Here is an 18,863-nt window from a genome sequence, read left to right as displayed (position 1 = left end):
TCACGTGGCCCCCACTGGGGATCTGGCCTGCAACCCAGGTATGTGCTCTGACTGGGACTCGAACTAGCGACCTTTCGGTTTACAGCCCGTGCTCAATCCACTGAGCTACACCAGCCAGGGCCATTTTATACATATCTCATTCCGTAAACACAGATGGAGACCTCGCTTGCTACCAGGAGCCCTTCCAGGCAGCAGGGGCACAGCGGTGAACTGAACAAAGCACTGTCCCCCGTGTGTGCGACACAGTGCCCGTAGCGTGGCCTGTGTTCAGGAGCCGTGTGCACATGCAGGACTGTTGCCCTTGTTGTGGCCCTGTGGTGTTTGTGGCTCTTAGACACACTATCCTTTGAATTCTGGCCCCATGCAACCTGCAGATAAAGGGCGTCTGAGGGTTCATTAGGCCAACAGGCTGTGTCTGTGCATTGACAGCGCCCTCCCCAGCTCTCCAACAGCCAACATCTGGCCCAGGTTTTGCCTTTTTAACCCAAAGAGGGCATCCATCCACATGAGATTTTCTCTGGCGAATGTATCTGTCTCCCCCTCCCTTCTCTGCCACCCTACATCTCAGCAAGAAGTGGCATGGGACTAGGGAAACGGGGAGAAAGTCAGATTTTAGGGGAACCCACCACGTGTCAGGTGTGTGTGGACAGTGTACATGCATCAGGCATGTGGCAGGAAGGCCTTGCTCTGTGCCAGGTACTGTCCTCACACGGTTCCTCCGCTGGCTGGGGCAGTAAGGATGCCAACCCCATGAGGTTGCACTGCATCACACTCTGTGTCTTCTCAGGATGCCCCTCACAGCACGACAGGTCTCATCCACGGCGGAGCAATGGAGATTGCCCAGATCTAAAAGGAACAGAGGCAGGATTCGAATCCAGCAGAATGAGACTCTAGATGCGGGGGTGTGGGGCCCAAAGGCAGAGGTCCGTTGCCTTAAGGAAGTCCCCTAAAATGCCATCTGCATCAAACAGGAGGCATCTTCTCTGGGCAAGACCTGTGCGGTCCAGCCTCTTCCCTCTAGAGCTCACCTTCAAGGCCTTCCTTACTTTATCAGCGTGTCTTCGCACCCCTCATCTGTGTCCCTGGGGGCCCTGCCCAGCCTCATCTGTTCCTCTCTTTTTCTGTGTAGCCCGGGACCAAACGCAGCACCTGGCACACAGCAATGATTTTTGAGTTTCAAACAAGTGTTAGTGGAAAGACCGATGTGTGTGCTGTTGGAAGTAAAAAGCAGCCCCGTAGTGGGGAAGGGTGGTCATCCATGCAGGGTCTAGGGACAGGCTTAGTGTGCATATTTACGGGAAGGGTGGGGCCGTGTATGCAGGGGAGAGGGTAATTCTCTCTGCCACTCACTGAGCATTCAGCATTGGGGTGCAAAGCCTCAACCAGATCCCAGCAGCAACAGGATGGTGGCGAATAGGGAGGCTGCTCCATGACCTCTTTGCTGTCACAAGAGGCTGTGCAGCTGGTATTAGACTTACTAGCTGGTAACCATCAGTATGTTGGTGAGGTCCTGGGGGTCAGGGGCTGATCCACTTTGTGCTCACAACAATCCCCTAAAAAAGTCTATTGGTGTGGATTGACTTGTTCATTCAACAGAAGAAGGGTCGTACCTGGAACAAGCTCAGTTAAGATCAGCTATTCCAATACAATCTGACAATGATGTGGAAGCCCAGAGGTGGGGCTCCAAGCCACCTGGAGTGGCACAGTCAGGGAAGGCTTCTTGGAGGAGTAGAGTAAGTGAGGAGAAAGGTAAGAGAAGGGCATTCGAGTGGGGGCAATTGACAGAGCAAAGGCATTTAGGCTGAAGACAGGGTTTGGGCATCTCAGCATTTCCAAAGGTAATGGAAGCCATGGGAATGAAAGGCCACTGAGAAGGGACCAGACAGAGGGAGCCTAGAGAGCAGAGAGTCCCCAGAGGTAGCAGTAGGGAGTTTCCAGAATTTCAGGAATTGGGATTCCTCCCACACAAGGCCAGGGATGGGAAGGACAAGCAGGGGCTCAGGGTGGACCTGTGGTTCCCCCCTGAGAGGATGTCAGGATTCTGGGCTCAGCACCCCTGCGAGAAGGGAACTCCTAAGCTTCCTGGGTCAGGTAGGAAGCCGTCTGGGAAGGCTGGGACCCAGCCAATGGCCTTACTGGGTGCAGCTCCTCCTATTCCTAGACCAGGGACACGCCCAGGCTGAGGCTCACTCGCAGGCTCTGTCCCAGGAACAGGCTTCCCCAAACACCCTCTCTGGTTCTGACATGAGTTCCAGGTGCCTTCTGAGTCCACGGCCGGCTGTCGGGAGCAAGTACCTGGAGAGCCCTGAGGAGTAGCCGCTCAGGTAAGGTCATCTGCATCCAAATGTACTCTGTTCCTTGGTACACCTGAGAGAGGGAAACTTCTCTGGTGGGAAGTGGAAGGAGGAGGCTTGGACGCACCCACCACCTGATGGTGGAGTACGGGGCTCCTCCCGCCTCTGCTCTGAGTTTTTCCCACTCTCCCCAACCAAGCAGCGGTGGAAGCCAGGGGCTGAGAGGACAGGCACTCACAGGGGAACAAGGAGCTGGGCAGGCAGAGCGGGGCAGGCGGAGCGGTTCTGCCCGGGCCTGCTCAGCCCTACCCTGTCCCACCCCAGGTGGGCTGGGCCTAGACCCAGGAGCTAAGGGCTGGAGCCTCCCTGATTGTTCCCTGAGAGGCTGCCAGGAGTCCACCCACCTTAAGGAGGACTGAGCAAAGACAAGCTGATGATTCAGAGCTGGGCTCCCACGTCCAAGTGAAGGTGTTGTAGAAAAATGAAGAGATAGGGTAGGGAGCAGAGACACCCCAGCCTCCCTCAGCCAGGACCCACCTGGTGTAGGAGGGGGGTGGGCACAGAACAGGCACCCAGGCAGCTTTCCAGGAAAGGGGCCCAGGCCCAGAGTGTGGGTTCTGGAGCCAGCCCCTGAGTTCAAATCCTGCCTCTGCCGCTTACCAGCTGTTTAACAGTGAGCAAATTAATTAACCCTTTTGTGTTCCACTTTCCTCACCTGTAAACTTGGAATCAAAAATATCACACACTTTCCTATAGTTGTTGCTGTATTGGTTTGTGCAAAGTGCTCAGAACAGTGCCTGGCTCTGCATAGACGCCCAACAAATATTGGCACTTACTTCTGCCCTGCTCAGCTGCTACAGGGGGTCAGGACAGTGTGTAACCTTCATCCTGGACCAGAGTCAGAAGGGCAGCAGGAATGCCTTAAAGCAGAAGGCTGTGCAGAGAGATTCCCTGAGATCCTGGAGGCCTAGCAGAGTGGGACTGGTGAATGGGTTCCCCCAAGAACCAGCCAGAGGAACTCCAAGAGAGGAAGTGGGTACCCCTCACTCTGATCAGCAGTCGCATTCCTTAAATGGAGGTAAATCTGCCCCCTGTGTGCCTAGCACACCAAACTCACTCACCAGCACAAGCAACGAAAGCAGCGTTTCCCATCTTAGTGTCTGGACAAGGCCGTTCCGCACGATGATGACAAGGGGCTCTATGGCCAAAGGAGTTTGGACAATGCTACCTACTCTGTCCCCCTTTCAGAGATCCACAAAGGAAAGTCATTGGCATGGTCAAGTAAAGGGACCTATTGACCTTTGCGAACACGATGGCTGCCTCCCTTTTTCAAACACAGATTCCTTTTCTCTCACTGCTGTAGCCAGCCTATGGAACAGGATTCCATAGAACACCAGTCTGGGAAACACTGTATTACCAGAAGTTTCTCCAGGAACTTTATTCCTGGAGAATAAAGTTCTCCAGGAAGTTTATTGTAGAAAGAGAACCATTGCCCGCTATGTTATCTTTCAGCTGGATTGCCATTGGCCTTGCTTCAAGTGAGTTGCACCCGAGCAGAACGCTGCCTGGATAATTACACTGAGTGTTAGACCAGGTGGGAGTTTGGGGATAAGTTTCCAGCCTCTCCAACCTCATCCTCCAAGTCAAGAAAAAGGAAAAGAAAAGAGCAGGTTCCTTTTGAGAGAAGCTGTCTAAGGGCAAAGAGCAGTGTGTAGAAAGGAGAGAGGCCTTCCCAAGGCTCAGCCCCCCTGAGGAGAAGGGCCAGAATTGAAACAGAGGCAGAAGGCAGGATGGTCAACCTCCTTAAGGCTTCATTCTGCAGGACTGCAAGCCCAGAGCCCTGGGAGGAATGAGTGGTCCCTGGACCCGCCTTCACCCACTTTATGGGTAAGAGTTGGGTTCTGGGCTTAGCTACTTAGGCTCAAATTCCAGCTCTCCACATAATAGTTATGTACACTTGTAAAATCCCTCTACACCTCAGTTTCCTCCATCTGTAAAATGGGTCAACAACAGAACCAAGCTCCTCTGTGGCTGTAAGAATTAGATATGATGACATGTTTCTGTAAAATGTTGAGTGAGTACTCTATAAATGTGGAAAATTGTTATCATTCCCCTGCAGCAGCAGCCAACACCTGGGTCCACCATGAACTGGGGGATCTTCGAGGGGCTCCTAAGTGGGGTCAACAAGTACTCCACAGCCTTTGGGCGCATCTGGCTATCTCTGGTCTTTATTTTCCGAGTGCTGGTGTACCTGGTGACGGCTGAGCGTGTGTGGAGTGATGACCACAAGGATTTTGACTGCAACACCCGCCAACCGGGCTGCTCCAACGTCTGCTTCGATGAGTTCTTCCCCGTGTCCCATGTGCGTCTCTGGGCCCTGCAGCTCATCCTGGTCACGTGCCCCTCGCTGCTGGTGGTCATGCACGTGGCCTACCGGGAGGCACGGGAGAAGAAGCACCAAGAGGCCGAGGGGGAGGGTGGTGGGCGCCTCTACCTGAACCCCGGCAAGAAGCGGGGTGGGCTCTGGTGGACGTACGTCTGCAGCCTGGTGTTCAAGGCCAGCGTAGACGTCATCTTCCTTTATGTGTTCCACTTGTTCTACCCCAAATACACCCTCCCCCCTGTGGTCAAGTGCCACGCGGCTCCGTGTCCCAACACGGTGGACTGCTTCATCTCCAAGCCCTCGGAGAAGAACATCTTCACTCTCTTTATGGTCATCACAGCCGCCATTTGCATCCTACTCAACCTCGTGGAGCTCGTTTACCTGGTGAGCAAGAGGTGCCGTGAGTGCCTGGCAGCGAGGAAAGCCAGGGCCACCAGTGCCAATTCCTGCAAACGGGATGACCTCCTCTCAGGCGACCTCATTTTCTTGGGCTCAGACACTCACCCTCCTCTCTTACCAGACTGCCCTCAGAACTACATGAAGAAAACCATCCTGTGAGGGGCTGCAGACGGGGCAGGCCTGGGCTGGGAGGGCCCGGCATCTCTCACGGGGACAGTCTTAGGGGTGGGAGGCTCCTGCCACCTGCCCCAGCTGTGTGGCCTTGGGCATCTCAGTGTCCCTTTGTGTAAAATGTAGATGGTGAGGCCTACCTCATAGGTTTGTGGCTATGAGAAGGAGTCTAATTAGAGAACAGATGTGCAAGCAAGTTTAATGTGTGGGACCCACAGTCAGGGCTTAATAAAAACCAACTCCTCCAGCCCTGGCTGGTGTGGCTTGGTTTGTTGGAGTGTTGTCCCACATCTGAAGGGTTTGATGCCCAGTCAGGGCACATACCTAGGTTGTAGATTTGATCCCTGGTCCCAGTGCATAGGATCCCTGGTCCAGGCACACATGGGAGGAAACCAATCAATGCTTATCTCTCACACTGATGTTTCTCTCTGTCCCTCCCTCCTGTCCTCTCTCTCTAAGAGCAATGAAAAACATATTCTCAGACTCTGGCTTGTATGGCTAATAGATTGAGGGCCAGCCTGAAAACCAAAATGTTGCCAGTTCAATTCCTGGTCAGGACACACACCTGGGTTGCAGGCCAGGCCCCCAGTTGGAGGTGTGCAAGAGGCAACCAATCAATGTACCTCTAGCACTGTTGGGAACCACCCTGCCGGGTTTCCCCCAGATTTCCCCCAGAAGCTGTAACCCCCCCAAGGCTAAGGCTGAATGAGCGATCTTCGGACCATAAGCCACTAAAGAGACAAAGCTTATCTCCCTGGCAGGAGCACTGCTTCTGCTCCTTTTACTTCATCCATTACTTTCCCCCAAGGCTAGATTGGTTAGAAAATGATGGGTAAGATTCCTCTAGGGGGGAACGACCTAAGACAGGCACAATCACATGGAAGCCCCAGGGAAGGACTTGGGGGGCTATAGCAAAAGGGGGTGATGGACCCTCACCCCTCAGCTTTGACATAGCCTGAGTCCTCATTCTGTCAGCAAGAAGTCTCCCAATCTCTTGGCTGCCTTATTCCCCTGCCTGACTTAAGCCTGAAACAATGACAGAGGGTGGTGTAGCCCTGTGCTGAAAAGGGCGCATTCCCTGGGTGATTAAGCCTAAGAAAGAATATATAAACTCCTGTGAAACCTGCTTTGCTAAGAATGCTCTCAATTAAATGATAAAGGTCCGAGCAGGAAATGAGTGTTTCCCAAAGTTTTGTAGCCCTTTAGCTAACAGACCCTGACTCAGAATAAGCCCTCATAGTTCATTGTATGTTATCTATGGTCTGATCCTTACTGCCTGACAATGATTGATGAGCTTTACCTGTATTCCTGTGCTAATTGAACCCAATAAACCCTGTCCAGGCAAGGGCCAAGGCGCCCTCCTCTTGAGAGAGTGGCCAGGCTGCTCCGAGGTGCTCCCCCCTTGAGGGGGTAGCTGTGCCATCCCTCTTCCTCCACAGGACTTGGTAGTCCATGTGAATTTATCTTGTATCTCATCGATAATGCCACAGACACTATAGGCCAGTGTCCATGTCAGCCCATTGGCATTTCTCTCCTTTTCTTTCTCCCTGCCTTCCCCTTCCCCTAAATAAATAAAATCTTTTTTTAAAATGTTTTTGGGTGAGGATTAAAAAAACAAAAGTTGATTCCTCCAGTGATTCAAGGTGTCCTTTGGTCCTTCGGCTTTTGGGACACTTATCAGGTCATTGGGTCACTCTCTCTGCCCCTGCAGAGAATTGTACTTGTTCCAGCCAGGTGAGGGACCATCCTCTTCTCCAGAAAGGGTCCCCAGCACTCCTGGGGGTCATGCTGCCTTCTCAGGCCTTTATCCCCAGTTGCCATTTTAGGCCTGTGGGTTGTCTGCAAAAAGAATGGATCTTAGTAATGGGGAGTGGCATTCAGCAATAGAAAGTCCATGAACTTTGAGTCAGAACCTTTGCATTCAAGCCCAAGTTCCTCTGGGTCTCTGGGAAAGTGATGTCAGCCCCTCTCTAAAATGGGTTAATACTTCTGAGTCTGTGAGGTTGTAACAAGGACCCAGTAAAGCTCATGAGGTTGTGAATGGGGTTAGCAGCCTGTGAAAGGCCACATAAATGTTAATCACTGGTATTAGGAAGTGCTAGAGAAATGCCTGTGGGAAATGAGGAAGAGGAGCCCCTCCCTGGCTACACATTAACCTTCACTGCCCCAAGGCCCCTCAGCAGCACCCCCTGAGTCACCTCTGACTTCCCTGGAGGCCTGCCCCAGGGAACCAGGCCCACGGGGATAAACCTGAGACTGTGCTTGGCCCCCTGACAACTGGGGCATTTCATGCTACCGACCTTGTCTCCACCAGGGCAGTGGGGTTCCCTTGTCTAGAAGAACCAAGTCAGCCCCTCCCATCCCCTATACAGCTCACCAGCAGCCCAAGCTTGAGTCCCCAGAACTGTCCCCACAAGGTGGGTGTGACCCTGGGCTGAATCAAGATTGCCCCTTTCCATAGATGTCAGCTGCTGAGGGCTTCAGAAAAGGGCAGGAGCGAGGCCTGGACAGAGGGCATTAAGGTGATGGAAAGGGGACAGGGTCCATGCTACTGCTGTTGACCTGGGCCTGGAGAATGAGGATTCTAGGCTCCTGCCCCCACCCCCCACACACTGCAGTTTCACCCACATACCTGCCAGACCAGGGAGCCAGACCTGGCCATGCCCAGCCAGCCTGAAGAGGAGGTGTAGGCCAGGAGAGGAGAGCCTCAGGTGTTTGCTCTGAATATGTGCCCGGGGAAGTCCGCCTGCCGGCCTGCCCACCTGCTCACTCTCCCTGGCTCATTGGCTCATAAAGCCCCACCCAGCAGGGAACTAAAGAACAAAAGCTGCCTTTGGGAGGCCCTCAAACAGACGGACCAGACCGGGGACCAGAGAGAGGCTGCTGGACCAAAGAAAGGTAAGGATCAAATTGGGTACGAGGCTGGGCTGGGAAGCAGGTACCAATGAGGCTGAGAATCCCCACTGCCAATCACTGGGAAAAACCCAGGGAAGTCCCAAAGAGAGAAAGAAAAGTCCTTCCAGACTGAAGGGAGGACAGAGGACCAGGGGACAGACAGAAAGAGGGAGAGTCAGGAGATGTGAGGTTCTGATTTGGTTTAGCAAACGTCCATGGTGTGCTCTCTGGACCATGCCCAGTGCTGAGTGTCGGGAAAATAAGGGCAAAGAGACAAGGGGGCGGCCCTCCAGAAGCCAGCCGTCTAGCACAGAAGCTGGGTAAACAGACGACTAGAGTATCAATGATGCATGAAAGACAGAGGAAGTTGCTCAGAAAAATGGCCCAATGGCACGAGGTCTGAAGATGCTGGGATCTGAGTCAGGGACAGAGAGGAGGGGCCAGGGTCAGAGATGGCACAGGAAGGCACTCCAGGTAGGGGGTGTGGTGGGTAGAACACACAGCCCAGGGGCCTGAATGGAAGTGATAGATCTGGCCAGCAAATGGAGAAGGGGGTCCCCCTGAGAGAAGAGGTAAATGGGTGGAGGACCCTGCCAGAGCCAGAATTCTGCCTCTGTCACTGCCCCAGCCCCTCCCTAAAGCCAGAATGTTTGGAATTCCAGAGGAATCCACTGAGGTCAGGACAGTCAGTGACCATAACCAGCACCCATGGCAGGGAGATGTCGCTGGGGTGGGTGGAGGGGCACAGGCAGCAAGATACCAGCCACCATGGTGGCTCTCTCCAAAGAGAGAACCTGTCTCATTTGGGAAGGAAAGTCAAGAAGGGGATGTCCTGGGGCCAGAGAGGAGAGACAAGAATGCATATCACTCAGGCATCTGCCTCGGAGCTGATACAAACGAGCCTGGTTCCGGCCATGGCTCATGTGGGTGCTCAGTAAAAGTTGGGGGAAACTGGAGGATAGAGACACACACCCCTCCTCTCCTACCCTGGCCCAGCCCTGGCAGCCAGTGGGCGAGTGGATCAGCCAATCCACACCTTCCTGCTACTTCTTTAGAAGTCGGTGACCCACAGGGCTGAAACTTAGAGTCAAAGAGGTTGGCGGTCACACCCACGCAGGACAATTATTCTTCATGTGTGTCTATCACTTTATAGAATAGATTATTCCCGGATTTTGGAACTGGGAGGTGGAAGTTCAAGACCAGCTCTGCCGCTTCCAACTGCAGGGCCTCGAGCAGGTGCCTCTAGGGCAACCCCTGCCTCTCCAAGTCCTTGGGGTAAAGGCATGAGGACACAGTGGTTGCGAAACAGTTTTGCCAATCACACCTTTAATAAAGGACACCCATTTCCAGGTTCTCCCAGGCCTCGCGGCCCCCAGGCCTGAGTGGGCACGCACAGGTGTACACCGTCCACGTGAGGGGCCGTCACCATGAACTGGGCCTCCCTGCAGGGCCTCCTGAGTGGGGTCAACAAGTACTCCACGGCGCTGGGCCGCATCTGGCTGTCCGTGGTGTTCATCTTCCGGGTGCTGGTGTTTGTGGTGGCAGCTGAGGATGTGTGGGATGATGAACAGAAGGACTTCGTCTGCAACACCAAGCAGCCGGGCTGCCCCAACGTCTGCTATGACGAGTTCTTCCCCGTGTCCCATGTGCGTCTCTGGGCCCTGCAGCTCATCCTGGTCACGTGCCCCTCGCTGCTGGTGGTCATGCACGTGGCCTACCGGGAGGAGCGAGAGCGGAGGTACCGCCGGAAACATGGACCCAACGCCCCGGCCCTGTACGACAACCCAAACAAGAAGCGGGGTGGGCTCTGGTGGACATACTTACTGACTCTCATCTTTAAGGCTGCCGTGGACTCTGGCTTTCTCTACGCCTTCCACGTCCTCTACCAGGGGCATTACGACATGCCCCGAGTGGTGGCCTGCTCCCAGTCACCCTGCCCCCACACGGTGGACTGCTTCATCTCCCGACCCACGGAGAAGAAGGTCTTCACCTACTTTATGGTGGCCACTGCTGTGATCTGCATCCTGCTCAACCTCAGTGAGGTCATCTACCTGGTGAGCAAGAGGTGCCTGGAGATTTTTAGCTCCAAGCGCCGCTGGTCTCGGCACCAGAGTCGCCTGCATGATTCGTGCCCACCGTATGCCCTCTCCCAGGCAGAGCACCCCCAAGATGGGAACTCTGTTCTAATGAAGGCCAGCTCGGCCTCAGTGGATGCAGGTGGGTATCCATAACCTGTGAAGCTGGCGACTGGACCACCGTGTCCCCCACCTGCTCCCGAAGGCCACAGCAGAGCAGTGGCACTTTCTACAGCAGGACATGTAAGGAAAGTGGTTATGGGGCTCAGGAAGCCTATTTGGGGGCCAGTACTGGGGAACAGTTCTGTCTCAGGGTTCTGAACCCCAGGGGAAGGTGCTTTAATGGCAAGGATTTTATACACAGTAATAGGGTATGTCAAAAAACCTTAATAAATATGATTTTCTCAGTACTTTGCAGTCAAGGTGGGGAATGATGGGTAGGAAAGCAGGGGGTATAGGATGGACCACTCTGGGCACCTGAGCCCCAGAATGTCAGATCTTGTTACACCCATCACACCGTGCACACACACACGTACACACTGTCATACTCACACAGAGTGTGAGTGGGGACATGGTGGGGAATACCAAAAGGCAGAGGGTATTCTAGGGGGGTTCTAGACTCTCTAACCAGCTGGCCAGGGCCGGAGAGGGGCCCCAGGAGACCCTGCGCTCAGCATGTCCATTCCCAGAGAGTGCTGCTTAGGAAGCAACATGCTTAGGAGGCCTCTGCCTCCCCCATCCAGGCCTCTCTGACCCTGCCCAACAGAGGTCGAAGGTGGGTGAATGCCCTCTGATGGTGGGAGGCAAGGACCAGCAAAGGCTGGATGGTGCTGAGCACAAGTCCAGGGTGGCAAGGAGGCATGTGCCCACAGGCCAGGGACCTGTGGAGAGTGCCCAAGCCAGAGGGTCCCTCATGGGTCCTCAAGTTTCAGGAACTTTCCTTCTCTTTCTTGGATACTCCCCCACCCCCACCCCACCACTCAGACCTTGGCAAGTCCCAGAATCACACCTCCAGCCTGAACCTGCCTGTGTCCCTGAGCCCCCACCAGCTGCCCATGAGACAACCCTCCAGGAGGCCCCCGGGGGCCTCCCACTCAGCATCCCCAAACCTGCCCTCCTCACAGATGACTCCCCACCCCACACATGGCACCGCCATCCACCTCGTTATCTAAGCCAGGAGCTTGCCTGACATCCCCTCTCCCAGCCCCTCACGACCCTCAGCCCAGTGCAGCAGCAGCAAACCCCACTGATCCCAGGCCCTCAAATGCCTCCTGAGTCTGCCTCTCCCATCTGCCCCCCCCCACAGTGTAACATCTCCCAGGGCCCTCCCGTCTGCCCTCTACTATAAGGACAGGATGGTTTTTCTGTATATGAATCTGACCACGTTGTTCCTTCTTCATTAAAAATTTCTCTACCAGCACCACCCTCCATTGCCCAAACCTGGACCCTTCTGACCTCCCCAACTGACCTTCTGCCTCCTCCCTCCTTGCACCCACCAAAAATACCAAAGGGCTCATGGTTCCCCAGCCAGACACATCATGCTATGCCGTGCCTTGTGCCCACAGATATGCTGGTGCCTCTGCCTAAAACGCCCTTCCTCCCTCCTCTGGGGCCCTCCCTAGAACCCCAGGGACAACCCTAACCACCTTCTCCATGTACCAGACTTGCTGTGCCTCTGTTATTCCCCCCAAACTGGAGGGGCTGTTTCTCCCCATCAGCCTGTGAGCACTTCACGGTCCGGGCAGGACAGGACAAGACACTGAGTCACCTGGGCCAGCTGCCTTCAATAAATGTTTATTGACTGAGTAAATGGGCTATGAGCTGCTTGGCAGAAGGGACTGGGTTGTTGATCGGAATTGTCCAACACGCCTAGCCCAGGGAGTTCAGCAAAGTGGGGGTTTTTGTTGTTTTTTTTGTTTGTTTGAGATTTTATTTAATTTTGGACAGAGGAAAAGGGAGGTAGAAAGAGAGGGAGAGAAACATATGTGTGCGGCCACCTCCAGCATGCCCCACACTGGGGACCTGGCCTACAACCCAGGCATGTGCCCTGACTGGGAATCGAACCAGTAACCCCTTGGCTGGCAGGCCGGCACTCAATCCATTGGGCCACACCAGCCAGGGCACAACATGTTTTCTCTTTGTCTGTAGGTATGTTTTGTTGTTTCATGAACAAAGTCCAGCCTAAAGGTCTTACTTATAGATGAGGAAACTTTGGCCTAAGAAGAGGAAGGGACCATCCAAATCCACACAGATGGGCTGAGCCTGTGGGGGCTGTGTCCCCTGTGGTCTACAGAGGGCCTCCATGTTCACCTCTGATTATGGGACAAGACCAGAGAGTCACCGTGTCCATAGGTCCGGGCCTCTGGAAGCATAGCCAGCAGCAGGAATGTTTGTGCCTGTGAAGGAAGGAGCAAGGGAAGCAGGATAGGGAAGAGGCAGAGCTGCCCAGGGTGTGGGCTCAGGGAAACTTAGCTTCGGCCTGAGCCCCACAGGATGGGGGCCTTTGGATCATAAACCCCACCACAGAGTTGTCCCTCTGGACACAAGGGCATCAGGCTTTGAAATCCCAGATCAGCCAGTCACTGGTTTCAGGCCACCTGAAGAACAGGACAGGCAGGAAGGAGTTGGTGGTTCCCACCCACTCAGGATCAATTCTCTAGGAGCAGCTGTAAGCCATGAGTGACCAGCATTCATAGCAGCTGGGGAATGGGTGTCCCCCTGAAAAGGGGGCATGGGCTGGTCACCAGTGCCATCTACTGAACTCCAAGAATCAAGGGCAACTCTGCCTCCAATCCTGGAGAACAACCAGTGCAGAACCAGATGACCCCACGCTGCTCAGACCGAGGCAGCTCCCACGTGCAGGCCCTCGGACCAGCCAGAGTCAGCTCCCTCTGAGATCCTAGATTCCCCACTCCGGGGCGAGGGCATCCCGGGACCCGACTGCTCTCACGGCAGTCCTCTTCATGTGCACTGTCCCCAGAGGTCTCCAGTCCTGAGCCATTGAGCCAGACGAAGACTGAGCACTGTGCCCAGCCTGAGGGCCCTGCGGGGAGCTGGAGAATCCTCCAGGGACCATTTCAGTTATCCCACTCTTATCCTGGGCCCTGCCCACACTCTCAAGACCCCCACCCTGCCCTCAGTACCACTCTCAGACCTTTCTACCTCCACCCTCTTGAAAACTCTTTGCTTAGCTTAGGCCCCTGCCATCTATCTCTTCTACCTCCTGCCGGCCCACATCACTGCCACCTACTTCTCATTCCTTAGAGACTTCAGCACATGACTCAGGGTCTCCTGGTGTTCTCAGGGCCAGGGGGACCACCTGTGTGTCACTCTGTCCTTTTCATTCCATGCGCTCCTGGTCCTTCATGACCTCCTCCTCCACTCCATTTAGCTGCCCACTCACAGGGCCACACCCCAGATTTTGTCTTCACCCAGAGCTGCTCCACCTCTAGAACCTTCCAATGACTTCAAATCAACAGATAGTTATTGTTCACTTTCATATGATAAGCCCCCTACTAGATGCTGAGGATTCACCTGAGAAGAATCAGATACAGTCCCTGACTTCACGGAGCTTCCATTCCATGAAGAGAAAAGCTGCTAAACTCATGGTGTGCTGGAAAGCATGGGGGGCTGGGAGAGGGGGAAGGTGGGTTCAACACCCGGCATCCAGGAAAAGGTTCCCTGAGACTTCTTAAGTTGACACCTAGAAAAAGAGGAGGATTTTGCCAAGCAAAGTGGAGAGGGGACTCCAGGCAGAAGGGATAGCCCATGAAAGGCCTAGAAAGGGAGAGTCAACTAGGTGAGGGGTCAGGCTGAAGTAGACAGAGGCTAGGTCACACAGGGCTTTCTTTGTAAAGCCCTGTTCATGCTTCTGGACTTGATCCTAAGGACAATTCAAAGTCACCGGAGAGATTCAGCACAGAAGTGACGCGATGTAATTTTCAGTATCTGTGGTCACAGTACAGAGAAAGGAGCCCAAGCAGGGTTGTCCATTTGGAACCTGACACTAATCATCCAAGTGAGAAGCCACAGTAGCCTAAACTAGGGTGTGCACCGTGGGGATGGAAAGACGTAGCTGGATTTAAGAAATGTTTGTAAGATAAAATCAGAAAGACCTGGTGCTTTGATTGGGTGTGGGGATCAGTTAGGCAGGATACAAAGACGCCCAAGTTTCTGGCTCTGGGTGGTGGAGCATTTATCCAGGGGAGGAGCAGGTTTCAGACAGGGTTGAGTCTGAGCTACAGACGAGCTACCCTCTTCATCTCCTCTCATCCATGGACCATCTCAGCACTTAGCTCCTTGTGTCTCTTTACTATTATGCCTATTATCATTCTCAATGCCTTCATATCCAACACCTTGACCTCTCAGTTTCTTGACTTCCTTGCTTCTAACAATCTTTTTCTCCGCCCATTGAACTGACCCACATGAGTGCTCACACCCTAGACCTATTCTGCACTAAGAGCTGCATCATCTCCCATGTATCCGACTCACTCACTCTGGTTCCCACTCTAGCAATCCCTCTGCCCCGTCTACTGCCCACCACTATCTCACCATCCACCACCACTTCACACCCTGCTCTCCATTCCCATCTTGGATTCCAGGGGCCCCCAGGTGATTGCCGACTTGTAGACATCCTCCACTCCTTCGCCTTTCTGTGCTTCTATAATTACTTACCAGGCAGGACCCTAACTCTAGTTAAACCCGAGCACCTGCTCCAGAGCATCTGGAGAATCAGACAACAGGACAGAAAGATTTCGATGGGAACCTCTGACCACAAAGGTCAAGGGGGCACTCAGCACCTCTAAGAAATTCTTAATTTTCCTAACACTTTAATACTATTCTCAAAGATGACTTTATCATGCCTTTTCCTCTCTCCCTAGAACTCTGACATCCATTCTCCAAATCTTCCATTTCGGCTGACAGCCAGGCATTGTCCGCTTCTGGAAAACAGAGGCGATAGGCAAGCACTAATTTAGGCAAGCACTAATTTATCCACCCCTACCCCCAAACCTGCCAGCCTCCTCCTGGTCTGAGTGCCCATTCACTCTGCCTTCCCTCTGTAACATGGACGAGGTGTTCCTCTCTGAATACATCCCCTCTGCTTGTGTGCTGGGCCCCCCACCTCTCACTTAACTCTGGCCTGGGTTCCACAGTTGTTGCCTCACAATCCCTTTTCAGTAAATGTGCTTTAATGTTTTCCTCTCTCCCTTTACTTAATCCCCTCTTAACACAACATCCTTCTCCAGCTCCTGGCCCTTTTACAGAAAACAAAATCCTCCAAAAGCCACCTGTACCTGCTGTCTCCACTTTCACATCACAGTTCCCTCTTCTAGTCAGGACCACTCTTGTTGAGGTCACTAGTGGCCAACAAGCTGCCAAATCAAAATGGGCAGTCCTTCACCCTCATCTTGCTCCCTCAGCAACATCTGGCCATTGGGAGCTCCCTCCTGAACAGCAGCCTCCCTTGACTCTGAGGCAGCACCCTCTCCTGGCCTTTCCCCACCTCACCGATGGGTCTTTCTTGATCCCCATCGAATGCCTCTCCTTTCCCTTGCTGATCTCTAAATGTAGGATGCCCCAGAACCCAGTTCTCTACCCACTTTCCTCCTCTGTATATTTACCCGTCTGTGATCACATCTGGTACCATCTATAAAACCACCTATAAACTGATGACTCCCACATGTACATGTTGAGACCCAGACATTCCCAAGAGTTGTAGACTCATGTATCCAAATTCCTACTGGTCATCCAGAATAGAACTCCTAATCCCCCCCACAGATTTATGTTGCCTCCCTGCCCTCCCCACCTTGGAAGATGACACTCCCCTCCACCCAGCTGTTCAATTAACAAACCTGCGTGTCTCTTTCCTCCTAATTATATCCACCATTAATTAGCAAGTCCCATTAGATATAATTCCAAAATATGTTCAAAGTCCACTCCCTTCCTACCATCTCAGAGTGCTTCTCTGCCAGGCCAAGCCACCTCGCTGAACACCTGGATGCCAGCCCCAGCTGGTCCCTGCCCCCACTCTTGCTCCTCTGCATTTCTTGCTCCATGAGGCAGCCTGAGACATCTTTCTATCATATAAATCAGATCAGTCAATTCACTCCTTGCATAAACCTTCCAAGTGTCTTCTCATCATGGCCATAAGAATTAAAAAAAAAAAAAAAACTCCTTCCCACAGCCTGCAAGTCCCTACATGGTTAGGCTTTGGCTACTTCTCCAAACTCATCTCCCTGGGCTCTTCCCTTCCCGCAGGCCCTGCCCACGCTGGCCTTCTCCCATCTCAGGGTCTTTGCACTGGCTTCTGCTGCCAACACTCTTGCCCTAGACCTTCACACAACTGTCTCCTCTGCATCCACGTCTCAACTCAGATGCCATCTCCTCCAGGAGGCCATTACTGACCCACCCTCCCCAGATGAAGCACATATCACACACCACCACTCTCTAACACATGGTACCATTTCATCTTCTTCGTAGCATTTACTAGTAAATGAAATGTTCTTGTTTGTTTACATGTTGATTCTCTGTGTCATCGCACCAGGATGAGCTCCTTGAGAAAAGGGATTCAATCATGTTCCTCTTTTACCCACCAGCATCTAGAACAGTGCTTAACATACAGCATAGTAGGCACTCAGTAAAAATGTGTCAACTGACTGAATGATTGACACCCAGATGGAAATGTGTAGGAGGCTATTGGGTAGAAGGTGGAAAAGAACTGGTCAGGAGATATGGATTTGGGAGTTGTCAGCAAAATGCCTGAATATAACATAAAATTTTGCTCCAAAATTATCCCTCAGGTGGGAAGGATTTGTCTTACAATTCAAGTCCTTATAAAGTCAATATTATGATACATGCTCTCAATTACTGCCTTTTGAACAACAAAACTCTCTTTGGGGGAAACTCATTAGCCTGAAATAACCTCAGTCAATGAAATTTTGGATTTTCATGGAGGTCTCTTGGCAAAATAAAGAAAAAAAGTGGAAGCAAACACATTACACATAGATTCAATCATTATTCCTGGGGGTGTTGCAAGTATTGTCTTTTTCAGCAAGCCCATTAAAAAAAATTACTCGAACAATAAAGGAAGTGATTATGTTGTAGAGATGATACATAACACCTACCAGATGATTTGTTTTTAATTTATGCAAACCTCACGTTATGCAACAAGGCTTTTGTGGCAAAGAATAAAGTTCCCAGCATCATACCCAGTTTGAAAAAGTGTATGTCACCAATATTGGGGCAAAAATAAAGTTTGTGTGTTCTGTAAAAGATCAATTTTGGTCAACAAGACTCTAATGACATTGACTCAAGTGTTAAAAAATGTTAAACGCTTAAATAAAATTGCTTCATGAACTATGAGTGGAGAAAAATAATATGTCTTACTACACTGTTTAGATAATGTGATTTTTTTAATGCATAGCAAACTAAGTCAATAAATTATTTCAACCATGCTAAAGTTTATGTGTTCCAATCAGCCCCCAAACTTTTTGGAGGGCCGCCTCATTGGAGAGAATATAGGGGCTGCTTTTTATTTGGAATCATCTTAGATTTGGGCTTCTACGGTGGGTGGCAACATAAGCCTTGAAAGTGGCGGGTATTAAACAGGGACTTTGGGGGAGAGATGAGATGATGCTCTAGGGTGCAGGCTTAAAGGCCAGTTAGAGTGGGCACAAGCCAGCAGAAAGGGAACTATGGGGTAAACTGATATCATAGACACCAAGGGAATAGGATATCACAGAAGCCAAAAGACAAGTATTCTGGAGAAGCTTCTAAAACTAGGAGGTTCTAGAAGGGGCATGTCTAGAGAAGCAGAAAGTGATCGTGAGGGTCGAACTGCCATGAGTCCAATCAGATGGGCTGAAAAGCACTCACCAGGTGAACAAAGATGCTCACTGATATCCATGGTGGGACGATGATCATAGAGATCCAGGTGCCAGTGAAAAGAAGGGACAGGGAAGGCCAGGCAAGCAGTGACAGCAAGTGTGGACAACTGATTGGAAAATGGCTGCAAGAAGCAGAGAAAATGAAAGGGTGTTCGTTGAAAGGGAATGGAAGCAGTCAAGAAAAAATATTTTTTACACTGAGATAGAATTGGCAATATTTAAATGATGGTGAAATAAATTCAGTAGAGGGGAAAGAAGGTCAAGGGCTCCAAGAGAGCCGGAGGGAATGAGATGCAGAGCCCAGATGGAGGCTCAGGTGGCAACAGGAAAACCACAGGTGGGCTATCGTAACGAGAGGGAAGGAGGAAACGGTGAGACAGGTGCAGTCATCCCACTCTTAACCACAGCTCCCCTCCCACTTAGCTCTTTCCTCAACATCCCTTCATGTTTGTTCAACAGATCAACAGGCAACCTCCTATGTAGGCACCTCAAAACCCCACCATGCAACCTTCTCCCAATCCGCCAGACCCCTCCATTTGCTTCCTTCTGTATCCAGCCTGAACTTGAGCTCCACCATCTCCCACCAGGTTGGGAGGTGTTCCCATTTCACGTGAGAACTTCTAAATTGATGTCTGCCCTCCCTACTAGACTGCAAGCTCTACGAGGGCAGGACCAGTACCTTTAGACCCCACACTATGCTGGGCATGCAGTAAAAGGGTCATAAATAATTGCTGGCATATAATGACTGGAATGAATTGCC

The 18,863-nt window shown here is 52.1% G+C and overlaps 2 protein-coding genes across 3 annotated transcripts; both read left to right on the top strand.

The window, feature by feature from the left end:
- The first annotated feature begins 2,203 nt into the window (after nucleotides 1-2,203).
- Nucleotides 2,204-6,804, top strand: GJB5 (gap junction protein beta 5). Of its 2 annotated transcripts, none has more exons than XM_037149543.2 (2): nucleotides 2,204-2,324; nucleotides 4,417-6,804. In XM_037149543.2, the coding sequence occupies exon 2, from the start codon at nucleotides 4,438-4,440 to the stop codon at nucleotides 5,233-5,235; it is 798 nt and encodes a 265-aa protein (XP_037005438.2). In that variant the 5' UTR covers nucleotides 2,204-2,324; nucleotides 4,417-4,437; the 3' UTR covers nucleotides 5,236-6,804. The 2 variants fall into 2 exon arrangements, with proteins under 2 accessions (XP_037005438.2, XP_037005437.2); XM_037149542.2 differs by having other exon boundaries at nucleotides 4,414-6,804.
- Nucleotides 6,805-8,086: 1,282 nt separating this feature from the next.
- On the top strand, nucleotides 8,087-10,682 carry GJB4 (gap junction protein beta 4). Its single transcript, XM_037149575.2, has 2 exons — nucleotides 8,087-8,145; nucleotides 9,493-10,682. The coding sequence occupies exon 2, from the start codon at nucleotides 9,570-9,572 to the stop codon at nucleotides 10,371-10,373; it is 804 nt and encodes a 267-aa protein (XP_037005470.2). The 5' UTR covers nucleotides 8,087-8,145; nucleotides 9,493-9,569; the 3' UTR covers nucleotides 10,374-10,682.
- The last annotated feature ends 8,181 nt before the right edge of the window (nucleotides 10,683-18,863 follow it).

This window comes from Artibeus jamaicensis, unplaced genomic scaffold, assembly GCF_021234435.1.
Source record: "Artibeus jamaicensis isolate MK-2021 breed Jamaican fruit bat unplaced genomic scaffold, CSHL_Jam_final scaffold_847, whole genome shotgun sequence".
In the NCBI taxonomy this organism is placed as follows: Eukaryota; Metazoa; Chordata; class Mammalia; order Chiroptera; family Phyllostomidae; genus Artibeus; species Artibeus jamaicensis.
Note: the sequence above shows the minus strand (reverse complement) of the source record. Positions and strands in the feature narration are given on the sequence as shown.

Coding starts and splice junctions, on each gene's coding strand:
- GJB5 (XM_037149543.2), top strand. CDS start 4,438: ATGAACTGGGGGATCTTCGAGGGGCTCCTAAGTGGGGTCAACAAGTAC.
- GJB4 (XM_037149575.2), top strand. CDS start 9,570: ATGAACTGGGCCTCCCTGCAGGGCCTCCTGAGTGGGGTCAACAAGTAC.